At 49.3% G+C, this 23,703-nt stretch overlaps 1 protein-coding gene across 1 annotated transcript in view; it reads right to left on the bottom strand.

Annotated features, from left to right (window-relative positions):
- The window catches only part of STAG3 (stromal antigen 3), a 119,780-nt gene that overhangs the window by 26,137 nt on the left and 69,940 nt on the right, over positions 1–23,703 (bottom strand). Inside the window, exons 12-24 of the mRNA XM_015408424.1 lie at positions 19,951–20,049; positions 10,028–10,107; positions 9,839–9,946; positions 9,278–9,380; positions 9,070–9,181; positions 8,620–8,723; positions 8,400–8,492; positions 5,449–5,538; positions 5,142–5,342; positions 4,813–4,883; positions 4,484–4,571; positions 4,077–4,172; positions 3,901–3,993 (exon numbers count right to left, since the gene is read on the bottom strand). Coding sequence (XP_015263910.1) covers positions 3,901–3,993; positions 4,077–4,172; positions 4,484–4,571; positions 4,813–4,883; positions 5,142–5,342; positions 5,449–5,538; positions 8,400–8,492; positions 8,620–8,723; positions 9,070–9,181; positions 9,278–9,380; positions 9,839–9,946; positions 10,028–10,107; positions 19,951–20,049 — 1,338 coding nt within the window. The remainder of the gene's footprint in view (positions 1–3,900; positions 3,994–4,076; positions 4,173–4,483; positions 4,572–4,812; positions 4,884–5,141; positions 5,343–5,448; positions 5,539–8,399; positions 8,493–8,619; positions 8,724–9,069; positions 9,182–9,277; positions 9,381–9,838; positions 9,947–10,027; positions 10,108–19,950; positions 20,050–23,703) is intronic.

The raw sequence follows: 23,703 nt of genomic DNA, 5'->3' as shown, positions 1-23,703 counted from the left end.
CTCAGGAGGGCCCGCCACTCTCCTTTCCAGCTCCTGAGCTCCTCTGCATAAGTACTAAGCCCCACTGTCCCTCCTGAGGCTGTAAGGCACAGCAAAGTACCCTCCTTGAAAACAGAGTTGCACCTACCTGTAACACTTGTTCATTGACACCTTCTGTGCAGACACACATTGGGACTGCACTTGCACAGGCTGGCCGCAGAACATTTTAAACTCCAAATAGGGGGTGCTCTGCCCCTTTTGAGGCTCACACGGGATTCCTGCCCAGCGCTTCCCATGCTCCACTGGCAGGCGCTCTCTTTCCTCAGTTCCCACTAAGCCGCCACAAGCCGCCGCCCCCCCCCTACGGCACAATAGGCCCTGTGAGGGCTCACTGCAGGGCAGGAGGAAGGGAATGTGTGTCTGCACAGAAGACCTCGAAGAACAAGAGTTACAGGTAAGTGCGACCCTGTTTTCATCATCCGTCTTCTCATGCAGCCCCACATTGGGATTATAGAGTGTTAGAGTTGGAAGGGACCTTGCAGGTCATCTAGCCCAACCCCCTGCACTCTGCCAGGAGCTGAGCCGAAAGAGAGCCCTACAACATAGCCGAAAGATGGCCGTCCGGCCTCCTCCACTCGAAAACGTCCAGCGAAGGAGCATCCACCACCTCCCGAGGCAGTCCGTTCCACTGCTCTCAACCACTCTGACAGTTAGGAAGTTTCTCCTGATATTGAACCGGTATCAACTCCCTTGTAATTTCCAACCATTAGATCTAGCCTTGCAATCCGGAGCAAGAGAGAATAGATCTGCTCCATCTCCTACATGACAGCCCTTCAGATATTTGAAGACCGCAATCCTGTCCCCTCTAAGCTTTCTCTTTCCCAGGCTAAACAGACCCAACTATTTCAGCTTTTCCTCGTAAGACTTAGATTCCAGCCCTCTCACCGTCCTCGTTGCCCTCTTCTGGACATGCTCGAGCTCGTCAACATCCGTCCTAAAATGTGATGCCCAAAACTGGACGCAGGACTCCAGGTGAGGCCCCTGGCCATAGCAAGCTACTCACCAGACGAGATGGGCTGAGCCTCTCACTGGAACAGAGCTTGTAGAATACCCTTGCCCCAGGCTTTCAGCTAGCCTATGCCCCCACAGATGTGCCTAGCACCCTCTGGGAGGATATCAGACCCCACCCGTGCAGGCAGGGGGCCCCATAGTTTCACAGGGACAAAGTAGCCAGAAGCAGGAAGACCCCCTCACCTCCGCCTAGGAACGGGCCGGTTCCCAGCCTTGCCAAGCATGCAAGCGGGGCGGGGGTGTGGCTGGAAAGGCACGGCCTGAGGCTGCCCACGGCCACCTGCCTTGCACCCAAATGCCTCCAGCAGCACCAGGGACAGAGGGGGCGCCACTCCCACTAGCCAAGCCTGCCCAGGAGAAGCTGAGCCGCCAGGAGCCTCCCAGCTGCCAGGTCCCTCCCTGGAGCGGCGGCGGCTTCTGGGCTTCACTGGCGGACGCTGCAAAGGTGTGGCTGCCACTGCTCTGCTGCCAGGTCTGCAAAGGAGGGGAGGACAGCTGAGCCTGGGCAGCGCTGGGCACACACTGGAGCTACACAGCGCTGGAGCAGACAGGTGGTTTCTCCCCCAGCCCCCGAGTTTTTTTTTGCAGCTTTTGGCTGCTCAGTGGAGAGTATGCTGTGCACACGCTCAGAGATAAGGGAAATTAAGAGTTAGGGCACTTTAAAAGTAAACTCTCAGGGCAGCTGGAGGGAAAGTGGGGGGTTTTTCCCCCACCTCTGCTGGTGGTGGGCTCTCTCTCTCTCTCTCTAATCTAACTGTCAGGATCAACAGCAAGCAGGTCCTCTTCAGGAAAAGTTATGCTTTATTGGAATACTGGTCTGTTGTCACGGCTACAGGTACATTGTTAGGAATAACGATTAGCATAAGGGATTCGCTACATATACTCTGATGCTTCAACTAGCTAAGCAAATGAACTTCTAGCACTCGCGCGGGAATTCTCCCAGCGGGACATGACATCATGAACGGGAGACTCTCCCCCACCCCCCGAGAGCAGAAATAGTCACACTGATAGTGGAACTCAAGCCCCCCCCTTCTCGTCAATGTTGCGCTGATAGCGCTGTCTGGCTGAGCCAGTTCTCACGGATGAGAGCAAGCCTCCCTTACGTTACCCATGGCAGCAAAGCCAAGCAAGCGTGCACAAGGGTCGGGGATGAAGGTAAACAAAGAAAGCATGGCAGCTAGCTGACACTAATCTGCAATAAGTTAATTATGTTCCTCCTTCTTGGTCTTCCCCCCCCCCCCCAAAAAAAAAAATTTCCTAGCTACAGGGCTGCCTTGCCCACACCTGCTTCCTTCCTCACCGGCAGGTGTGTCCTCTGTCAACCAGGCTGCTGCCCTGCATAGATGTCCAGCAGGGAACTCGATGAAAAGTGGCCGATGAACCTTATGCTCGGGTGGAGCGTGCTTTCGCCCCAAGTGGAAACAGCCATCCAGATCTATACAGTCAAGGGGGGACCCTCCTAACATCAAGGGTATTTAGGGCCTTTTCTCCTTCGGAGCGCAGAGCTGGGGAAAACACCGGTAGGGCAACTTCCTGTGCAAGGTGGAATTCGGAAACTACTTTAGGCAGGAAGTCTAGACTCAGGCGTAAGGTGCCAGTTGTCCTGCAGGGATGCCAAGTTGGTCATCAGCGGCCTCCGAAAAGGAGCCTGCAGAGGAGGTGAGATGTGGCAACGGGGTGCCAGGATGACGTCCTGATCAGCCCCCAGACTCTTCAGAGGACGTGACCATGTCCCCCGGGGTTGAGTGCAGACGCGATCTTCTCCTTATGCTTAGATTTTTTAATGCTTTTTCGCAGGACGTTCTGATGCGACCAGACCTTGGTTGACAGTCCTAGGGAAGGCGAACGCGCACGCCTAGATTCCATCTCCAGAGAAACCACAGAGGTTCTTTTTGGAGGGATCGGAGCCATCTTGACAGTTGGGCCCGTAGGAACCGAACAGACCAATGGAGGCCTGAGACTGGGTTCAGGAGTTGGAACCGAGGGAAGTGGACCTGAGGAAGTAGGGCCCGAGCTCAGAGTCACCTTGGAAGGAACCAAGGAGAATTAAGCCTTCCCCCGTGGCACAGCTGGCAGCCTAGAGGCCCCATCCGACCAAGCCTTGCGGTAAAGCGCCAGCAAACTGAACAGGCGCGGGCTTCTCCTAAACACAGAAGGCAGAGTCCATGTTCATTGCTGTGTGTCATTTTTGTTCCACATTTTGCACATTTTTAAAACAGTGTCTTAATAGCCATGATGAGGGACCACAAACGCAATAAACAGGAAGAGCCCAGGGAAGGAGATGGGGCGTGCCTCCTGTGAGATGGACTCTCAGGGGAGTGCAAAACGAGTTCTCGATAGAGCAAAAGGAGTCTTCTTCCAGCCACAATGGCGACAAAGAAAAACAAACAGCGTGCACTAGAAAGCTTCCTGTCCTCACAATGGCAAAAAAGGAACTGAGGGAAGGGGGCACCTGCCAACAGAGCACGTGACAGGCAGGGTGGGAATCCCGCCTGTGTATCAGCTCTGAAAGGGGCAGGAGCCCCCACTTTGGCGTTTTTAAGCTACAAAAACGTTGTGTGGCCGGCCTGTGCAAACGCACAAGACAGGGACTGCACAAGAAGACGCGTGTATCCCTTCCCATGTTAGGGCTTATGCCATGTTATGTCTGCTAGTCTTCCAAGTTCCACAGCCCTCCTCCTTCCTTGTTGCTAAGGGAGCTGTGAAACCTCAAAGGCAGCCAGCAGTCACAATCCCTGTGGCCAGGAAGAGCAGAAGACAAACTCTCACACACCAGTTCCCCCAGGAACCCAAGCCTGCAAAGCAGGCCAAAGAGCCACCCCCGCTGGGGATCAGGCCGACAGCTCTCACCTGCTCTTGCACGCTGGAGTCGTCATCAACAAGGCAGCTTTGGCAGAGGGAGCAAAAGGAAGCCACCTTCTCTTTCAAGCCGAGCAACTGCACCTGCAGAAGGTGGCAGGAGTGAGGATCAGGTCCAACAGGGGACCACCAAGAGACACCCCCCCCTCCCCAAAAGCACTCCTTACCTGGCTGGGATGGGGCCCAGAGGAGGTGGAGTTGGACAAGTGGGCCAGTTCCCAGAGGAGCGAGAAGTGGGAGCAGGTCATGGCAGGAATAACCACCTACAGCAAAGACAGCGGAGGACAAGGGAAACGTTATCCTCCACGCCCACGTGTCGTCATCCCCCCCCCCCCACAGTCAAGGTCAAGAAACCCCTGTCCTCAAGCAGCCCAATGGGACGCCCAAGGGAGAGACTAGGGACTCCTGCTCTGCAGCTGCCAGACTGCCCACCGCTACCGCCCAGCAACAGCGAGACCCTCAGGCGCTGCAGCCCTACAACGGACCCACCACCACCCACCCACCCCAAGGAGCAAATCAGAATGGCCCCCAGCCAAGCTCAAGCCCCACACCCCTGCTCTCAACATCCCAGTACCTGCTTGGGGACCTCGCCTGTGTCCACCGCGTGGCGTAGGAGGTGGATGCAGGGCTCAAAGAGGCACCAGGGCGTCAGATCGTGAGCGCTGCACGTAACGGCAAAGGGGACAATCAGAAGAGAGGTCATGATGGCACGTTCCTTCCAGCCCACACACACCCCCCCCCGGGAACTGCAGGCCCAGGGCAGGCCAGGCCTTAACTCCTGGAAACACCACCAGCCTGGACGTCCTCCCCAAACCTACGGGGTGGGAGGTCAGGGCGGCAGGGCAGCATGACCTGGGGGCTGCCGACGGTGACTGAGCTCACCTTCCGCCACCCCGTGCTCACCTGTGGAAGACGGCAATGCGCCTGAGAGTGGCAGCCAGGCTGTAAGCAACCTCTTCCTCCGCAAGCGAGGACTAAACAGGAGGAAACGGGAGTCAGGCAGGGAGAGGAAGGAACATCAGAACGGCCCTGCTGGGCCAGACCACTGAGGGCCCACCTGGTCCAGTAACCTTTTCCCACACAGGGGCAGCCCTGGAGGGACCCCCGTTCCCATCCCAAGCACCCCCACGATGATGGTTTCCCCCCGCCCCCCCCCCGGGATCCTCATCCTTGCCCCCCCCCTGGGCTTTACCCAGAACCCTTAGGTGCCACTCCAGCGCAGCTCCCGGTACCTGGAGCAGTTCGGCAGCCTCATGCTGGAATTTATCAGCAAGGTGGTCCACAAAGCGGCTGAGGGCAGAATCCACCCGGCTGAAAAAGGCAAATTCCGGACAGCAAAGAGCAGACAGGGTCCTGGCAGCCGTCTCCAGCACTTCCTTGTCGGTGTGCTTTTCAACCACGGTCCACAGCTGGGCCACCAGCAACTCCAAATACTTAAGAGACAGGGAGGAGAAAGAAGAGACGCAGCGCTGTCCAGAGGGGCTCTCTGAGGGGGCGGGGCTTGCTCGGAAAGGCCAACGGGCACGTGCCCATCCCTACCTTCTCCAGACGGCCAGTGCTGTAAAGCTTCAGGTCGAAATAGCAGGGGGCCTCCAGCAAAGGCACCACCTTCTCAACATCAGTGGAGAACTGCTGGAAGAGAACAGAGCGCTCTAGAGACTTCCACCTGTTGCAAACAACAGCCAGCAGTGGACACAAACGGATGGCAGGGAGGCTGAACCTCCTACCAAGGCCCCCTCCTCTGGAGTGGCCTAGGAGGCGCGTTGCTTGCTTTGATGCTTGCTGAATCACTTTGTGTGGAGAGCATAACACAGCCTGCTGCATCTCTCATCATTTGCGACTGTTGCAACCTCCATCAGTCTCTTATCAGGAGCAAGATAGCCCACAGCATTGGAATAGGTCTCTGTAGCTGTGGACTTTCCTATTAGTAGATATATCATGTACTTCAGGTTTTTGTACTATAATGAATGTGTGTCAGATATACTAGGGTCTCTATTGTATGTAAATCAATATATGAAGACACAAGTGCATATTAGTAGAAGCGTGTTTTGTTCTAACATGGTGTTTCTTTATGTCTCAACCAAAAGCCTTCCAGGGCAAAAAAAGCCCCGGCTCAGGGTGAGGACAGCCAGACTTCTTTTGGACTGGGGATCACCAGTAGATGGTTCTCTGCAGAGCATAATGCCCTTTGGAGGACATGCCAGAGGATACGGTCTCAAAGATACATGGGTCCCTGACCACTTCAGGCCTTAAAGGTCAATACCAAACCCCTGAAACTGACACGGTACTCCACCGGAAGCCAGTGCAGCTGACGTAGCGAAGAGGAGGAGGAGGAGGAGATTGGATTTATACCCCGCCCCTCACTCGGGAGTCTTATAGCAGCTTACAAACTCCTTTCCCTTCCCCTCCCCGCAACAGACACCCTGTGGTGTAGGTGGGGCTAAGAGAGCTCCTGACAGAAACGGCTCTTTCAGAAACAACTATGGCCTGCCCAAGGTCATCCAGCAGCTGCAAGTGGAGGAGTGGGGGATCAAGCCCAGTTCTCCCAGATTAGAGTCCTCTGCGCACTTACTACACCAGACTGGCTGAGCCTTCTGTGATGTTCCAATCCGGACCTGCGCCGCTGCATTCTGGACTAGTTGGGAGTTTTTAGGCCAGTCTCAAGGACAGGCCAGCATAGAGCGAGGTACAGCAGTCCAACCTAGAGGTGCACGGACCGTTGCATGGACCACTGTGGCTAGATCAGGGCGAGACAGGACGGGGGCCAGTTGCCTCACCTGGCACAGCTGAAAAAACGCCAACTTGGCAACATGTGTGATCCAGAGCCACACCCAAGCTCCTGACAGACTGTGCCTGGTGTTAAGGGCACACCATCTAGAGTCGGGAGTTGGCACCCCAGTCATGGATCGCACCCACCCAGCCACAGAACCTCTATCTAGGTTGGATTCCGTCTCAACCGGCTCCTTTTCAACCATCCCACCACGGCCTCCAGTCCCTCAGCCAGATTTTGAGGGGCAGAGTGCCCAGGCAGCCGCCAAATCAAAAGACACAGCTGGGTGTTATCAGCATGCTGCTGACATACCAGCACGAAAGTCCGCACCAGCCGGGTGAGGGGGGCACATACGGACGTCAAACAGCACCAGAGAAAAGACTGCCACTTGAGGGATACCACATATGAAAGGATACACAGGGTGAGCACGGAGGGTGGGAGACACTGTAACAGATCTGGGGACTGAAAAGACTGGTGGCTCAGCCACGGCAGATGTTTTGGCTGCTGGGGTGACTGGGGCGGACAAAGCCTTCTCCCACGAGACTGCTTTGAGCCAAGGAGAGTGAGCCTTTGGGATGAATGGCTGGCAGATTTTGCATGCCGCTACGTTATGATTCTCCTCGAGACAGAGTGTTCATCTGTCCAGGTCATTTTTGTTGAGCCTGTCAAACGCTTCTTGAACAAAGACTTCTCAACGAAAAAGAAAGCGGTAACACAGAATGTTCTTCTCAAGGCCGATGGCAAAGAGAGAACTGAGGGAGTGTGTGGAGCCCCTCCCTGGAGCATGTGACCGCTGGGCAGGAAAATGGCTCCAATGGCTCCAGTTGGGAGGGGCTCCTCCTGCTGTTACGGAGCTAACTAGAAACCTACCGGTGGCTGGCCTGCATGCGTATGCAGTACCCATGTGGACCTGCACAGAACAACGATGATGAACCATGAAGAAATGGGCTGGAGGGTCTTACAAAGCTGGATTATAACAGCATGGTGATTCGCTCGCATAGTCTGCTCGAGTCAATTTTTTGGTATTTTATCTCCTTGGACTCCACCATCGTACATGAAACACCTAACAGCCCCCCCCACCAGGTATGGGCATTTGCTTTAGCTCGCATTAATGCCATCCCCTGCGAAGTATTACAGGGACAATTCCATCATATTCCATATTCAGATCATCTCTGCTCTTATGGTCAGGGTAAAACTGATGCTCTGTCTCACAAAATATTGGAGATTTTTTAAAACAGTTTTGATAAAACTAAGGGATCTCACCACGTTTAATACATTCCTCGTCTAATAAACTTCAAGGGGATAATATACCGTACTTGTTGCTAGATGGTGACCCAAACACAACCTACTTGGTCACTACATTTCTGTCTAGCATATTTTCCTTTAATAAATAATATATTATTCTTTTTCGTCACTAATCAAGGTCATTCGACCATAGGAGCTCTGGAAATGAGCGAAAGCTTGAAGGCAAAGTCAAGCTTCTTGAAGCTGCTTCTATATTATTGGACAAGGCAGGTCTGCCAACAGATTGTTCCCCCTAAGAAAATAACTCAAAAACCGACACCTTGCCTCTGGAGAGCTGGAAGACAAACCTTTCGGAATATCCTCTTCCCTGCTAAGTCTGCCGCGGAGCGGCTCCCGGGGGGTCTGTCTCCCCTGCCCTGCCCTGCCCCACCTCCTGGCTCTCACCATCCCGGTCGTCATCCCCAGTTGGACTCACCTTAGCCAACAACTGGGGCAGCAGTGGGATGAGGTGCTGGGTGAGTCTCAAGCGGTCCTCGGCTTGTGTCTTGCGCTCCCGGGCTGTTAATGCCTGCCAGAGAAAGAAGGCGGAAGGGAGGAGAACGCGGTCAGGGGAGCACGTCCTAGGAGACCCCCACCACGGGAAGGGAAGGGAGCGAGGGAACGCCCGGCAGTGGCCACCCTCCCTCCTCTGTTACCTTCTTCCCAGAGGCTCTGCCCACGGGGGGCTGCCCCTCCGTCGCCTGCCGCATGCTGGCCACTAAGGTCATGATGAGCGCACTTTCTTGTTGGTCACTAAAACCTGTAAAGGGAGAACAGCACACTACGGAGGGCAGGAAGCCAATGCCCACACACTACCCATTCTACGTGTCCTTATCCAGCCCCTTCTCCGAGATCCTCAGTGCGGGGTTAATGGGTCTCCCAAAGCACCCCGGCCAAATCATGACCTCGCACTAAGCCAGGCTAGATGCCTCCCCGAGGGGGCTTCCATCTGCTCAAGTATGCTTCATTGGACTGAGCCTGTGGGTGCAAGCTGCTAGCACTGACCTGGCACCACACGCACTTGCACACAAGCCATAAAGCCAGTGACCCGCAATGCCACCCTAGGTTATGCTGAGCGCCCAGCACCGTCCTTCCCGGCCACTCACCCGCCGCGGGCGGCTCCTCCAGCAACAGCCCCGTCAGCACCTGCCAGTCCTTCAGCAGGGGAGCTGCGCAGTCCCACAGGCTGTCCACCAAATAAGCCGCGTGGTCATGGAACTAAGGATGGAAGGACAAGAGCCTCACCACTGGCCCTGCCCAGCTCCTCACAGTCGGGGGGGGGGGTAGGAACGACGGCCTCCAGCTCCCTCTCACCTCACTCTCCATGAAGAAGGAAAGAAGCTGCCGAAGGAAGGCTCGCGCTCCCTCACGGGGCTCCTCGTCTCCCCTGGCACATCCCCCCTCTGGTGCCAGCAGCCTACAAGTCAAACCATCACCATTAGGAGGAGGAGAAGAGGAGATTGGAGTTATACCCCATGGCCCTTCACTACCCGAAGGGGTCTCGGAGCGGCTTACAGTCTCCTTCCCCTTCCCCTCCCCACAAGGGACACCCTGTGAGGTACGTGGGGCTGAGAGAGCTCTTTCGAGGACGGCCCTTGAGGGAACAGCTCTGAGAGGACTTGTGACTGACCCAAGGTCACCCAGCTGGCTGCATGTGGAGGAGGAGTGGGGAATCAAACCCGGCTCTCCCAGATTAGAGTCCGTGCTCCTAACCACTACACCAAACTGGCTCCCTTTACGAAGGGAGGGCGAAAGCCAAAATTCTTGGCTGCCTTAGCAGAAGATGAGTGGGTGCTGGAACCCAGGCACCATCTCCTCTGCAAGCACACCAGGGGGTGGGGTGGGGTGTGGTGGGGTGGGGAGGGGATCACTCACTTCTTGTACAAGAATTCACCAGCAGCGACAGCTAGAGGACGGCTGGAAGCATAAACTAGTGGAAAGATGCTTTCGCAGTCAGAGTCCGTGAGCACGTCCTCCATGTTCCTGTTGTGTCAGTAAGGTGAGTATGTAAACCAGGCAGCCGAAATCATCGTGGCACCTCCCCGCTATCGTAATGCTACTCACTGGAGGATAAGCGTGAGAAGTCTTACTGCTTCCACCGCTACCTGGGGCTCCTTGTCCAGTGCCATGGACACCATCCGCTCCTGCAAGAAACAGACGGGTAGGAGGAGCAGGCAAAAGCAAGACCTGCCCTCCCCGCTGTCTGATATGCAGTCGCCGCCAACATTGTCCCAAGCATCTCTTCCACCCTCCAGTTTATGAATCACAGAAAGCCAGTGCATTCATTTGAAATATTTCCTGCTCCATCCAAGTAACCATCCCCGAGTGGCTTGCAAAAGCAGTTAAAAACATAAAAACAGCAATATAAGACTGCATAATAAAAACCAATAACAAACAAAAAGGAGTATACAAACCTTCTTAAAACAAGAACAGAGACCCATTATTAAAACCGAAATACTACAACAGCTTTGGCAGAATCACAGCTGGGAGGGGACCAAAAAGCCATCTAGTCCAACGATGCTCAACACAGGAATCCAGATCTCGGGCCTCCCCAACTGCTCAGCCTGTTTACCTAACTCCATAGAATCACAGAGTTGGAAGGGACCTCCAGGGCCATCTAGTCCAACCCCATGCACAAGGCAGGGAATTCGCAAATACCTTCCCCACCACCCTCCCCCCAGTGACCTCTGTTCCATGCCCAGATGAGGCCAAAAACCTCCAGGATCTCCAGCGAAACTGGCCTGGAGAATAACCACTTCCTGGCCCCAGAGTAGTGATCAGCATTTTCCTAGGCGTGTAAGAAAGCATCAACTCATTTTGACCTTGCACTTTCCTGAAGGAATTCAGCGCAGCATTCCGTGCGGCTCTCCCGTCTCCAGTTTATCCTAACAACCCAAACCCAGTACTTATTTATTTATCTGTTTCTTAAATTCATACCCCACCCTCCCAGCCAAGGCCGGCTCAGGGCGGCTTACCTAAAATCAGCGTATTTACAACAGAACAATTAAAACATTTATAACAATGCTAAAACCAGTTAACAATGATACAGTAAGTGCTAGTATTGTTGCTGCTGAATCAATGATGGCGACCATATTAGTTCTTTCTTCTCATATCCGGCTCCGAGGTCTGCTCCAGGTGTCTTTCAGGCAGCTAGCACAGGCTGACATTATGGGCTCCAGAGACAACAGGGCTTCCTCTCCTTCCACTACAAGTTGTTGATGATGTTCAATGGTGGTGGCGGTGGCTCCAAAGGCCTGGCGGAAGAGCTCCATTTTACAGGCCCTGCGGAACTGAGAGAGGTTCCACAGGGCCCTCATCTCCTCTGGGAGCTCATTCCACCAGGATGGAGCCACCACTGAGAAGGCCCTGGCCCTGGATGTTGACAGCCTGGCCTCCTTAAGACTCGGGAGGACCAGTTGATTCTGGGCCCCTGAACGCAGTACTCTCTGGGGAAGATGTGGGGAGAGGCAGTCATTCAGATGTGTCGGCCCCTGACCATAAAGGGCTTTAAAGGTAAGAACCAGCATCTTGAAATTTGGTATGCTACTGGCAGCCACTGCAGTGCCTTTAACACAGGCTGGATGTGCTCCCAAATTGGGAGTCTCATCAACAGCCTGGCCGCAGCATTTTGCACCAGCTGCAGCTTCCGGATTTGAGACAAGGGCAGCCACATGTAGAGAGCAGTCCAGTCTCAAGGTGACTATTGCATGGATCACTGTTGCTAAGTCGTTGCGTTCAAGGAAGGGAACCAACTGTTGGATCAGCTGGACATGATAAAAGGCAGATTTGGCAGTGGCTGCTACCTGGTTCTCCACTGTTAAGGAAGCATCCAGGAGCACTCCCAAATTCCTAAACTCCGGCGCTGGCACCAAAGGCACCACATCGAAGGTTGGAAGCGGGATCCCTACCCCCGGGCCACATTGGCCTAGGCACAGAACCTCCATCTTCATCGGATTCAGTTTCAGCCGGCTCAGCCTAAGTCAACCAGCCATGGCTTGTAACACCCGGTCTAGATCTTCTGGTTTGGAGGCTGACTAATCGCGCAACAACAGATAGACCTGGGTGTCATCCACCTACTGGTGACATCCCAGCCCATGCCTCCGGGCAATCTGGGCAAGGGGGCGCATATAGATGTTAAAGAGCATCAGGGACAACACAGCCCCTTGAGGCACTCCACACTCTAGTGGGTGCCTCTGGGATAGTTGGCCCCCTAATGCCACCCTCTGTCCCCGTCCTTGGAGAAAGGCGACAAGCCACTGCAAGGCCAGCCCCTGGACCCCCGTGTCGGCGAGGCGGTGGATCAGTAGCTAATGGTCGACCGTGTCAAACACTGCTGACAGGTCTAACAACAGCGGCACTGCCGATCCGCCTCAATCCAGATGCCTCCTGAAGTCATTCGTGAGGGCCACCAGTGCCGTCTCCATCTCATGTCCCGGGCGAAAGCCGGACTGGAAGGGATCTAAGGTGGAAGTTCATAGCAGTGTGATATTTGTACGCAAGTCTCCCAGATCCAAGCGCAATACTATAACCCCTGTGCCATGCTGAACATCTCCAAGTAGGCCCAAAGATGGAGGGCCTCTCACGCCTCCCTCCTCCAAGAACTGGTACTGTTGTGAATTAATCTTCTCGAAAAAATGTATAGGAAACGTCATCTTTCTTCTTGGCTCAATGTGGCTTACAAGTAATAAAGCATTATGAATTAAAAGCAAATACATTTTTAAAAATCCAAATACGTTTAGTCCTGCCCCAAAGATTCTTGCAGTTCATCCCCCATCAAAACCCCTGGCAAACAGGCAAACTGTGCCCTGCCTCCTTATCATCTCTAAGGAGGGGACTCTCCTCACCTCTTCAGGGAGCCCATTCCACAGAGCTGGAGCCATCATGTGAAAGGCCCACACTCCGGTCAGTGCCACGCAGGCCACTTTAAATGTGGGAACAACCAGTAGATGGCAGCTTGAAGACCACAGCTGGCACAGAGAACAAGGGAGGTGGTAGTTCCGGTCTATTCTGCTATGGTCAGGCCCCACCTGGAGTCCTGTGTCCAGTTTTGGGCACCACATTTTAGGAAGGATGTTGACAAGCTCGAGCGTGTCCAGAAGAGGGCAACCAGGATGGTGAGAGGGTTGGAATCCAAGTCTTATGAGGAAAGGCTGAAAGAGTTGGGTATGTTTAGCCTGGGAAAGACAAGGCTTAGAGGGGACATGATTGCAGTCTTCAAATATTTGAAGGGCTGTTATGTAGAAGATGCAGCGGATCCTATTCTCTCTTGCTCCCGATTGCAAGACTAGATCTAATGGGTGGAAATCACAAGGGAGTCGTTAACGGCTAAATATCAGGAGAAACTTCCTAACTGTGAGAGTGGTTGAGCAGTGGAACAGTCTGCCTCAGGAGGTGGTGGATGGACGACCATCTTTCGGCTATGTTGTAGGTATGTAGGGCTATCTCTCAGTATACTCCTGCAGAGTGCAGGGGTTTGGACTAGATGACCTGCAAGGTCCCTTCCAACTCTAACATTCTATGATTCTATGATATGGGACGAGCTGGTTATCAGTACCAACTGGTTGGAGGACTGTGTTGTCCCTATGACCGGGGGGGGGGGGGACCACTCGTAGAGCACAGAGCTCACTTGCCCATTTTGCTGAAGATATTGATATCTTGCTGAAGATATTGATATCCTCCCATTTTCTCAACCTGTCCCAGGAAGCACTATTTGGCCTGTTAGGGAAACTTAAAAGTACACATATATGTCCCCCAATCCTGTCACTTGTGTAATCCAGGAATTAAGGAGCATCTGCAACTCACAGAAATGACCCAACTTGCATGCTCCATAGTGTGTAGACTGGTCTCCATGAGATGAGAGGCCATCCGTGTGTTTCAAGGGTGGACCAAATGAACATGTAAAAGGATCCCAAGATCTCTTCCAACAAGCCAATCCACTTGGGAGAGAACAAGGTGAGCGTGGAAATGGTTTCCTTGAGTTTAAACATTTTTCCTGGGGTGACTGCTGCAGAAGGCAATCTACCACGCTGCCTAGTTCAAGATGGCAACACCCCACCTTTCCTTAGCTCTGAGAGGCAAAATCTTTTGCACGGGGAAAGCTGATGACATTATGTTGTCGAAGGCTCTCATGGCCGGAGTTCATTAGTTGTAGGATTTTTTGGGCTGTATGGCCGTGGTCTTGGAATTGTGGGACCTGACGTTTCACCAGCAGCTATGACTGGCATCAGTTATACCTCAGAGGTATAAAACAGAAAGATGGAGTACTCTCTGTGTCAAGGTGAGAAAATGGTAGGCAGGAATTTATATCTACTCTAGAAGGTGGGGTAGGGCTGAGTCATTATCTTGTAGGAGTTCCCCAGGCTGTGACATGCTAATGGAGAAGCTTTCCTGAGGAGGTTCTTTTGCATATGGATTGGCTGTTGAAATTCTAATCTTATCTGTAGTGCTATTGTAAGATGTAGAGTATTTTGTGTTTTTCAGGACAGGAAACCATACCCTATTTATTTTTAAGCTCTCTTCTTTCCTGTTGAAATTGTGTTTATGTTTATGAATTTCAATGGCTTCCCTGTGTAATCTGACATGGTAATTGCATGTGTTGTCCAGCCTTTCAGTGTCTTGGAATAAGATACTGTGTCCTGTTTGAGTTAGGCTATGTTCAGCCATTGTTGATTTTTCAGGTTGACCCAGTCTGCAGTGTCTTTCATGTAGGGATGTGCATTTCAGGATCCCGAACCGAAAAAAAGCCGAAAATAACGTTTTTCGGCTTTTTTCGGCTTTTGCAATCCCGAAATGGCTTCCTATGCGGTTTTCCGAATCCCGAAAAAAAAAGTTTTTTCCCACCATAGAGAACAATGGAGGGATGGGGGCAACCTGTTTGGGGGCCCATAGAATTGGACCCCCTGGTCCAATCTTCTTGAAACTTGGTGGGCATGTTGGGGAGGGGTTCCACTAACCACCCTCCAAGTTTGGAGCCTCTCCCTCTAACCCCCTCCTAGGGGTCTGCAAAAAGGAAAGCAGAAGGTTAAAATCCCATTGAAATGCATTGCATTTCGGCGGCAAACCAGGAATACAGCAAGCTGATCTGGGGGGACTGGGGGCACCCTCTTTGGATGCCCCTGGAATCGGACCCCCTGGACCAATCTTCTCGAAACTTTGGGGGTCTTTCGGGGAGAGGCTTGAGCAGCCACTGTCCAGATTTGGAGCCTCTACCCCCTCCCCCCCAGCCCCCTGCAAAGTTTCAAGAGGTTTTTTGCCATTGACTTCAATGGCCCCATTGGTTATAATAAACCCGAATTTTTCGGGTTTCCCGAATATTTTCGGATATCTATGCTTTACCGAATTAGATATTCGGGTTTTTTCGGGTTTCCCGAAAAAATTCGGGTTCAATAAACCCGAATCCGAATTTTACCGAATTTTTTTTTTTTGCACATCCCTACTTTCATGTTCTTTATTCTTGTCTGAATGCTACGCTATGTGGTAAACCTGTAAAACTGTCCACAACTGCAGGCTATGCGGTATACTCCTGCAGAAGTGAGGGGGTCTCTTCTGTCTTTTGCTGATCGTAGCATCTGTTGTAATTTTCTGGTGGGTCTGAATACTGTTTGTAGGTTGTTTTTCCATCTGATCAGTGATTTCTTTGATATATACTTTTCCTGTGGGAGACTGTTTTCCCTCAGTTGTTTTACCTTTTGTTCAATTGTTCTTCTAATTTCATTCTTGGAGTAGCCATTTGCTTGAAGTGAGTGGGTTAGATGATTTAGTTCATCGTTGAGAAAGTGCGGTTCACATATCCATCTTGCACGGTCTACTAATGTTTTGAGATTATGCCTCTTTTTTGCCGAGGGTGGTGATTGGAGTTTTTGTGTAAATAGCAATCCATGTGACTTGGTTTTCTGCAGACCTTGTGACCTAATTGAAACAGAACAGCTGATGACAGTTCCCTTGCAGAAGTGGAGAAACTCCATGAATGGGGTGAGCAGCTGCAGTTTACTCAGATTGAATGTCGTGTTGACTATTATTTTTACAAGTAAAACTGGAGGAAACAGGGAGAGTGTCACGGGCTGGGTTAGGAGGCAGGAGTCAAGTCTGGCCCAGGTGTCAGCTAAGGCTGCCATGGTGTGGAATGTGTGGGTTGTTCTGTCTCCCTCCTCCCATCCCCCCTTGCCTTTCACCTGCGAGCTGTTATCTGTCTAGTGTCCTTGAAGGCTTGACTCTGCCTGTTCCTAGCTTCTCCCTGGGAATGTAACTGTTGCTTTTTGCCCACGTCTTCAGGTGCTTGCTTATTGGCTTTCTTGCATCAGGAGGTCATGTATGAAGGGGGTATATCTAAAGGTTCGAATCATTTGCCCTCCATTCCTGACACAAGAGTTCATGATGTCCTAAGCACTAGTCCTCAATAAACTGAAACTTCTGAAGGAACGTTGTTGTTTTTTTGTTTTTTCCCCCTGATTGCCCATTGTTGGGTTAGGGTTTATTAGTTTTTTAAAGAGTTATATAAAACAAAAAAAAGAGAGCCATACACTTCAAAGGTATCCAGCCATTGCCTCGTTCATAACATCTTTAGATACATAATTCCCTTTTTCCCTTTGTTAATCTATAGTCCACAACAGATGTCATTAAGTAAAATTCTGTTCCCAATAAACAATTCATTTTTTCTATATCCTATCTGCTATTACTATTATTAATCAATTTTATAACAATAAAAATATAAAAGAAAAAAACACACAGGTATTTCACAGCAGTTAGACAGTTCGAATTTCTTATATAATATCAATCTAGGCCCTTTAAGATATTCTTTCATATTTTTAGTATTGTTAGCTTTCAAATTCCCCTTTATTTGCAAACCTAAACGTAGTAATTTATATTTTCTCCATAACATCTGCTCTCAACTTTACACTGCCAATATACTTTCACCTCACACTATATAGATCCCTCTTTTCTCTCACAACACTTAGGGTCATTACACCTTCTCTAGGTAATTAGGCCATTACTTTTATTTTTTCCCTACAAGGCCCACTTTAAGAGTCAAAACTACCCTATAATTTTTTATCAACCATCAGTTAGAACATTACAAATATCCAAAACATATTGCTTCAAATAAACCAACCATTACTTCTAACTTTCACTAATCAGTTAAGACAATAAAGATAGTCAATATTTGTAACTACAGATTATATTCTTAATCAGTCATTTATCAAGTATCAGTAAAGGTTCAGAGAAAAGAAGGAAGAAAGAAATAATATATGAACAAATGTGTGTTATTATTGTTGTTTTTCTTTTGCAGTTTGAGAGTTCACTTTAGGTAAATCTTCTCATTAGTCAGTTTCACCATGCAAACAATCGAGATATATTGCTACTAATTAGTTATACAGTTTATATTTCTTCTGTTTTCCCTGCAAATGTCTCCCCAAAATTGTTAATCTCCTGTGCCTTTGATCTTTGAAGGTCTCAGTCTTACTTATGTAGTAGCACTTGAAAGTCTGTTCAGTCTCTGAAGACACTTTGAAATTCTCCCCCTCCCCTTCCAGACTGCTTGTATGCACGATCAAACAGCCCAAAGCCTATAAAAATGCCTCGTTGTGCTTGGCAACTAAGAAAACTTGGGACTTCAAGCAGTCAGAGTAGTCTTTTGTTATTTCTCTCATATTAGGGATCACATCTCCAGACCGGTCGAGGTTTTGGGACAAGGATGGCGTCATTTGCAATGGAGGGTCTGTTATACTCTCAAAAGCACTCTCGATTTGTTCCAAAAATGGAGAGAGAGCTTTCAAGTATTTTAGTTTGCATTCGTAGAATAATCTAGTCCCAAAAGGTTTCTGACAGTTGCCAGTCCTCTCCAATTTGTGCTAAAAAAAGCCATTTCGCACTTAAGCCGAGATGTCTCTGTGGAATTACGCCATTAAAAGTGCCAGCTTCGTCACCATTTTACATCCAGACCCCATAAATCAAGTAAGTCACTGTTCTTCAATATTTAAGGTGTTTTCCAAATAGCAGATAGGAGATTTCAATATATTACTCTACCCTTTGTATTTATATTGACGTTGACGCCCCGGAGCTTATCATAGGAATGCGTGAGGGAAGATTCCTCAGCACCTCCTTTAGCTTCTCGGAAAGATTTATAGGGGCAAATAGAAGTTGTTTTCCAAGCTTGAAAGTTGTCAAGAAAAAGAAAGTACTCACAGGTTCATCGCCTAGATGGTATGACGAGGTTTGAAGGCTCTTTGTAAAGGGGTAATACAGCTTGTCAGTCGTGCTATCAGGGCTGGTCTTTGGTGCTTCCTGCGTTAGGACAATTCTGACTCCACACCCGTTGTTGCCACAAACGGGGGGCTCAGATATAAAAGTCCTCTGCAATCAGTTCGTACTCCCGACGAACCGATGGGACCAAGGAGAACCAAATGGAACCCTAAAAAAGCTCCAGAAGTTGGTGAGTCTCAGAGCTCTGAGAAAACTCAACCACATCGCTGCACTGTTGCCCTGCCTCCCCCCTGAAGGAACGTTGTTGAGTATCTTGACTGGAAAGCCTGACACCAGGGGTCGTAGCCAGAAGAGACAGAACAGGAGCCGAGTTGAGAGTCCAAGAGAATAGTTGTCCGAAGCAGGAGGTCAGGAAGCCAGAAATCCAAACAGGAGCAAGGTTCGGAAACAGGAACCGAGGGTGGGCACAAGGTCAGCACTTGCTAGCTTAACCCAAGGTTCCAATATGGGGCTCTACTGTGATGAACTCTCAGGGTCACAGAAATTCCGAAGAAACAATACACAAGATCCAGGTTTGCTAAAAAGAGATTTTTAATAAAGCATCTAACTTACAGAAAATGACGGCTAAGCCTTCATCAGCTGGACCTCGAGCACATACACGCACAGCGAAGCTTGCCCGAATCTGAGACCATGTGCATCACCAAAACTAGGCGTCCTATATGCTAAAGAATGACTGATCAAGCTGTCCCAAACACTTGGATGAGCCACGCCATTCTATACCCGGCCTCCAGTGGAGAGAAGAAACAACTCAGGCCTTGAAGATAAGGGCTGCTAACGTGCGTGCGTGTGTGAGGGAGGGAGAACGAACAGCTCTCTTTGGAGTGGCCGAACATCACCCTCCCCCCGAACTTCAGGCAAATAAGCACCGGCATGTAACAAAGATGGAGTTACCCCAGCCATACATCTACACAGGTGCAGAGCCCAAACAGACAAGACTATATTTCTACACAGACCAACGCTCCAGAGTAGAAGAGTAATAATGACCTCTGGTGTTGTCTTCTAGCACTGCCTTGGAATCTGTCCTGGAGAAGGAAAGCAGGGAGCCTGGACAATCTCAGGAATACTGATTACTGAAGAGGACTGCACTATTCAAATCCTTCTCCATTATACAACGCAGAATCCCTCACAATTAACTGGAGTAAGATTGGTCACTCAAAAGTTCCAACATTCAACAGGAAGCCGAAGGAAGTTGCCAGCTTGGTGAGCAACAGAACTCACCAGAATTTGGGGTGCTGAAGGACTGTGTCACAATTCTACCTTACTTACTGCTAAACATTTCTAACTTTTCTGTGAAATACAGTGGGAGATTCAAACAAAGGATGCTATTCAACAGAGGATAACCATTCTGTCCTGGGGAAGGGGCGATGGCTCAGTGGTAGGGCATCTGCCTGGCATACAGAAAGAAGGAGATTGGATTTATACCCCACCCTTCACTACCCAAAGGAGTCTCAGAGCGGCTTACAAACTCCTTTCCCTTCCCCTCCCCACAACAGACACCCTGTGAGGTAGGTAGGGCTGAGAGAGCTCTTGACAGAAACTGCTCTTTTTTCAAGAACAGCTCTTATCAGAGCTACGACTTGCCCAAGGTCACATCAGCAGGTGCAAGTGGAGGAGTGGGGAATCAAACCCGGTTCTCCCAGATTAGAGTCCGCGCACTTAACCACTACACCAAACTGGCTCTCAGAAAGTCCCAGGTCTCAAGTTGGGTCAGGCAGGGATGGGCATCTTACCTTGAAACGGCTGGTGAAGAGTTCCATACGAGAAGCCATCTCCTGGTTGCGATACAGCCCTTGCAAAGCCAGTAAACACCTGAGACGAACTTCCCCCTGCTGCAAGATGTGATGGACAAGGCAGGTAAGAAAGAAGCAGTACCCTTCATCTGGCATAACCCTCCATTCTGCCATTTCAGGCCACTGCCCCCATATTCTGCTGTGATACATGCTGTGTTCATACGGAAGTATGCCTTCTTGTCATCACTGGCCATCTTTTTGCAACAGTGATGATTTAGAACTGTTTCACACATTACATTCTCCATGTACAGGTAAAAACATAAAGTGTGATTGTGATAAAACAAGAAGAGAAGAGATTGGATTTATACCCCACCCTTCACTTGGAGTCTCAGAGCGGCTTACAAACTCCTTTCCCTCCCCCTCCCCACAACAGACACCCTGTGAGGTGCGTGGTGCTGAGAGAACTCTGACAGAGACTGCTCTTTCAGGAACAGCTGTGCCAGAGCTTGTGACTGACCCAAGGTCACATCAGCAGGTGCAAGTGGAGGAGTGGGGAATCAAAACAGGTTCTCCCAGATTAGAGTCCGCACACTTAACCACTACACCAAACTGGCCCAAACAGGGCAGTTGAGAACGGAACTGCAGCAAGAGGCGAAGGGGGTAGTTTTGTTTGCAATGGTTGGTTCTTCCACTGTTCAGGGGTTTTCTTTGCTTCTGAAGCTTTCTTCCAGCTCTTGGTGCACACTACAGCTCACCTTGTAACGAGATAATGTGCTCTCACAACCAGTTAGAGCAGGGGTGTCAAACATGCAGCCCGGGGGTTGGATCAGGCCCCCAGAGGGCTTCTATCAGGCCTGCAGTGAAACTGGCTGTCTTCTGCTTCTTCCAGTTCTGCTGCTGCTGCGTCATTGTAGGTTTGCAGGTTACAGATACACACCTGATCAGCATACTCAGGATTGCAACAGCACAGGCATTTTGGTGCAATATTTCAGAGCTAGAGGTGTCAGTTATCAGACACTATTAAACAAAATATTGCAAGAGTGCTGATGTTTGAAGCATGTTTTTATTTTAAGTTTAAAAAAAAACTTTGTGTTTGTGTGTCCTTTATAAAGTTTATGTCTCCGCTACCTGGCATTACATTTTATGACACACATGGGCCGGCCCAACAAGGTCTCTTTATATCAGATCCGGCCCTCATAACAAATGAGTTTGACACCCCTGAGTTAGAGAAACTGGACCAACTATTTCTCTAAGAATTCTTCTTTAAACTATTTGGCACCAGATATCAAACCAGATTTCAGATTATTTTAAACTGCTTTTAAGAATTTTCATATAAACCCAAGTTCCACATACAAACTGAAATCTCACCTAGTATCTTCTGAGAGTTCCATCCAGAGAAATCTGGTTTGCTTATCACATCAATGTGTTTATATTGCAAGTAGCAGTCTTATTTATTTAAAATATTTATTACCCACCTTTGTTCCTTACAGAGCTCAAAGCAGCTTGCAATATGAATAAAATACATAAAATAGATTAAAAATATACAACCAAAATCTTATCATATGCTAAGCTCTGCCCATCTCAGTAGCTTAAAATGTATTATCATCATTCTCTAGATAAATGACTTGATTCTAACTACCAGGGAGATAATCAAACAGACGCATCTAAAGATACACCTGATACCTCTTCATTATCCTTTTCAAGCCAAATCAAAAGGCCAAATTTAACTCTTAATTCCAATTAAAAGGTAATAAATCCTATAATTCTGTAACAGCTTTAACTATCAAAGATAAAAGAAAAAAATCAGATTGATCAACTGGTGAACCTGATATGAGCACACAGCTACATGAAAATGTGCCAGATCAGCCAGAAAACCTGTGATTTAATCAAAATCCTGCCACAGGATTGCCAGGAAGGAAGGTTGGGGGTGGAGACATGGGGGGGGGGGCACGTGCACATGACTTTGGCTGAGTCACTCCATCACTTCTAGGGAAATCCACAGAGTTTCCAGTGATCCTTAGAGCTACCCTACGTCACTCCCAGGCTTTCCCCTGAAGTGACATAGCAACGCAGTCAACCTCTGCCACCACTCAGAGCTATGGCAGACAAGTAAGGGGCCACTGGTGTGAGGCCTAGTAGCCCTGGCTACAGCACACAGACCAAGCTGCAGGGGGGGCTTCTGCTGACTGCAGCGAGTCATCTGAAGCAGAGTACAACCAGAAAGGGGGAGAAAAACACAACCCTGCACGAGAAAGGTAACCAGAAAGGTTTAAACAGAAAAAGATAGCAGTGCAAATGTACAAAATATAACATTTAATTTAATGATACAATTGCAAGTGCTAAAACATTTAAAAAACAATCCTAACCCCGATATAAACACAAATGTTCATTCATATAAATACAGGTTAAAAGGTAGATAATGTCTCCATATGCAAAAACCAATACCAAACACATTTCAGCAATAAACCTTCCTCATTGGTATAATTCAAACGCAATTAAAAATATACATAACACTAACCATACACAGAATGGACCTGATGTGAACGTGGGGAAAATAAGAGAAAAATAATTAACTATATAACTGTTAAGAAACATAATTATTTAAATGTTTTGAAATAAATGGACCTGGGATAGCTACTTTACTCACACTGAGATATTCACCCACGGAGTAAAGTGGTATTAAATATTCTTGAGGTAGAACATGGGCAACTGAGATGTAAAAGATTTCATTTGCCCATGGATCTAAAATACACACAAATCATGTAATTAAACAACTGCAAATTAAAGTCTCCTAACTATTATAGAAAAAAATATGTAGCCTACTGAAAAAACCCTACATGTCATGGAATTGGGGCCTGGATTGAACCTTAGTCCTCTGGTAAACCTATGTTATTTCAATTTCTATAGTAAAGTATAGTTGAATGGCACCTGGTATTTTTGGCCACTGTGTGACAGTGTTGGACTGGAGGGGCCATTGGCCTGATCCGACATTGGCTTCTCATGTTCTTATGAATCTTTGGTTCTGTTTCCCAGAAGGCTTCAAGACTTTGCTAGTGCTGTGGCCTTCTGGTACCTTTAACTCTGTACACGATTCTGGCCTTAGAGGATGTTTATACATTTCAGAAGCTAGTGGTATCACTATCACAATCAAAATGGACAGGGTATCTGAAAGTAGCATCCTTGACTCTTTTTGACTTTCTGTGAGCTTCCTGACCCGAGACAGAGGGGGGGGGGAGGGATTTGGGTTGGTACATTGGGTCAGTTACAGTCAGGCCTGCGTCACATTCATGGTAGTCCTACATGAGAAGTGCGTCACTATGCACATCTGCTGCTATAGGTCCAAGAAAGACAAGTATCTCTGGTTTACTAAAGATGGGGCCTGTCCATCAACAGTTCCGTTTGAGACCTTGGTGACTAGTCCAGAACGTTCTGAGTTTTATACAAGTGCACTACTTTATGTGTTGGGCTTGTGTTGAAATATTCTATGTTGAATACTGAAATGCTACAAAAGTGTTTTCTGACTTAAGAGTGTGTAATGGAATAAGTTGAGTTTTGGTTTAGAACTCTCTCTCTCTCTCTCTCTCTCTCTCTCTCTCTCTCTCTGCAATTGGGATCCCTGCCAGGTTCTCCCCCTCCCCATTGAACACAGTGGGGGGATGGGAGTCCATGAAAAGGCTCCAGCACTCCTAATTTCCCAAATAATTTACCTTCTTAGGTCCAATCTGCAGTGCTCAAAGCTCCAATGGAGTGCTC

The sequence above is a fragment of the Gekko japonicus genome, unplaced genomic scaffold (genome assembly GCF_001447785.1).
Source record: "Gekko japonicus isolate JY-2015 unplaced genomic scaffold, Gekko_japonicus_V1.1 scaffold784, whole genome shotgun sequence".
NCBI lineage: Eukaryota > Metazoa > Chordata > Lepidosauria > Squamata > Gekkonidae > Gekko > Gekko japonicus.
This window is presented reverse-complemented; position numbering and strand designations above follow the sequence as displayed.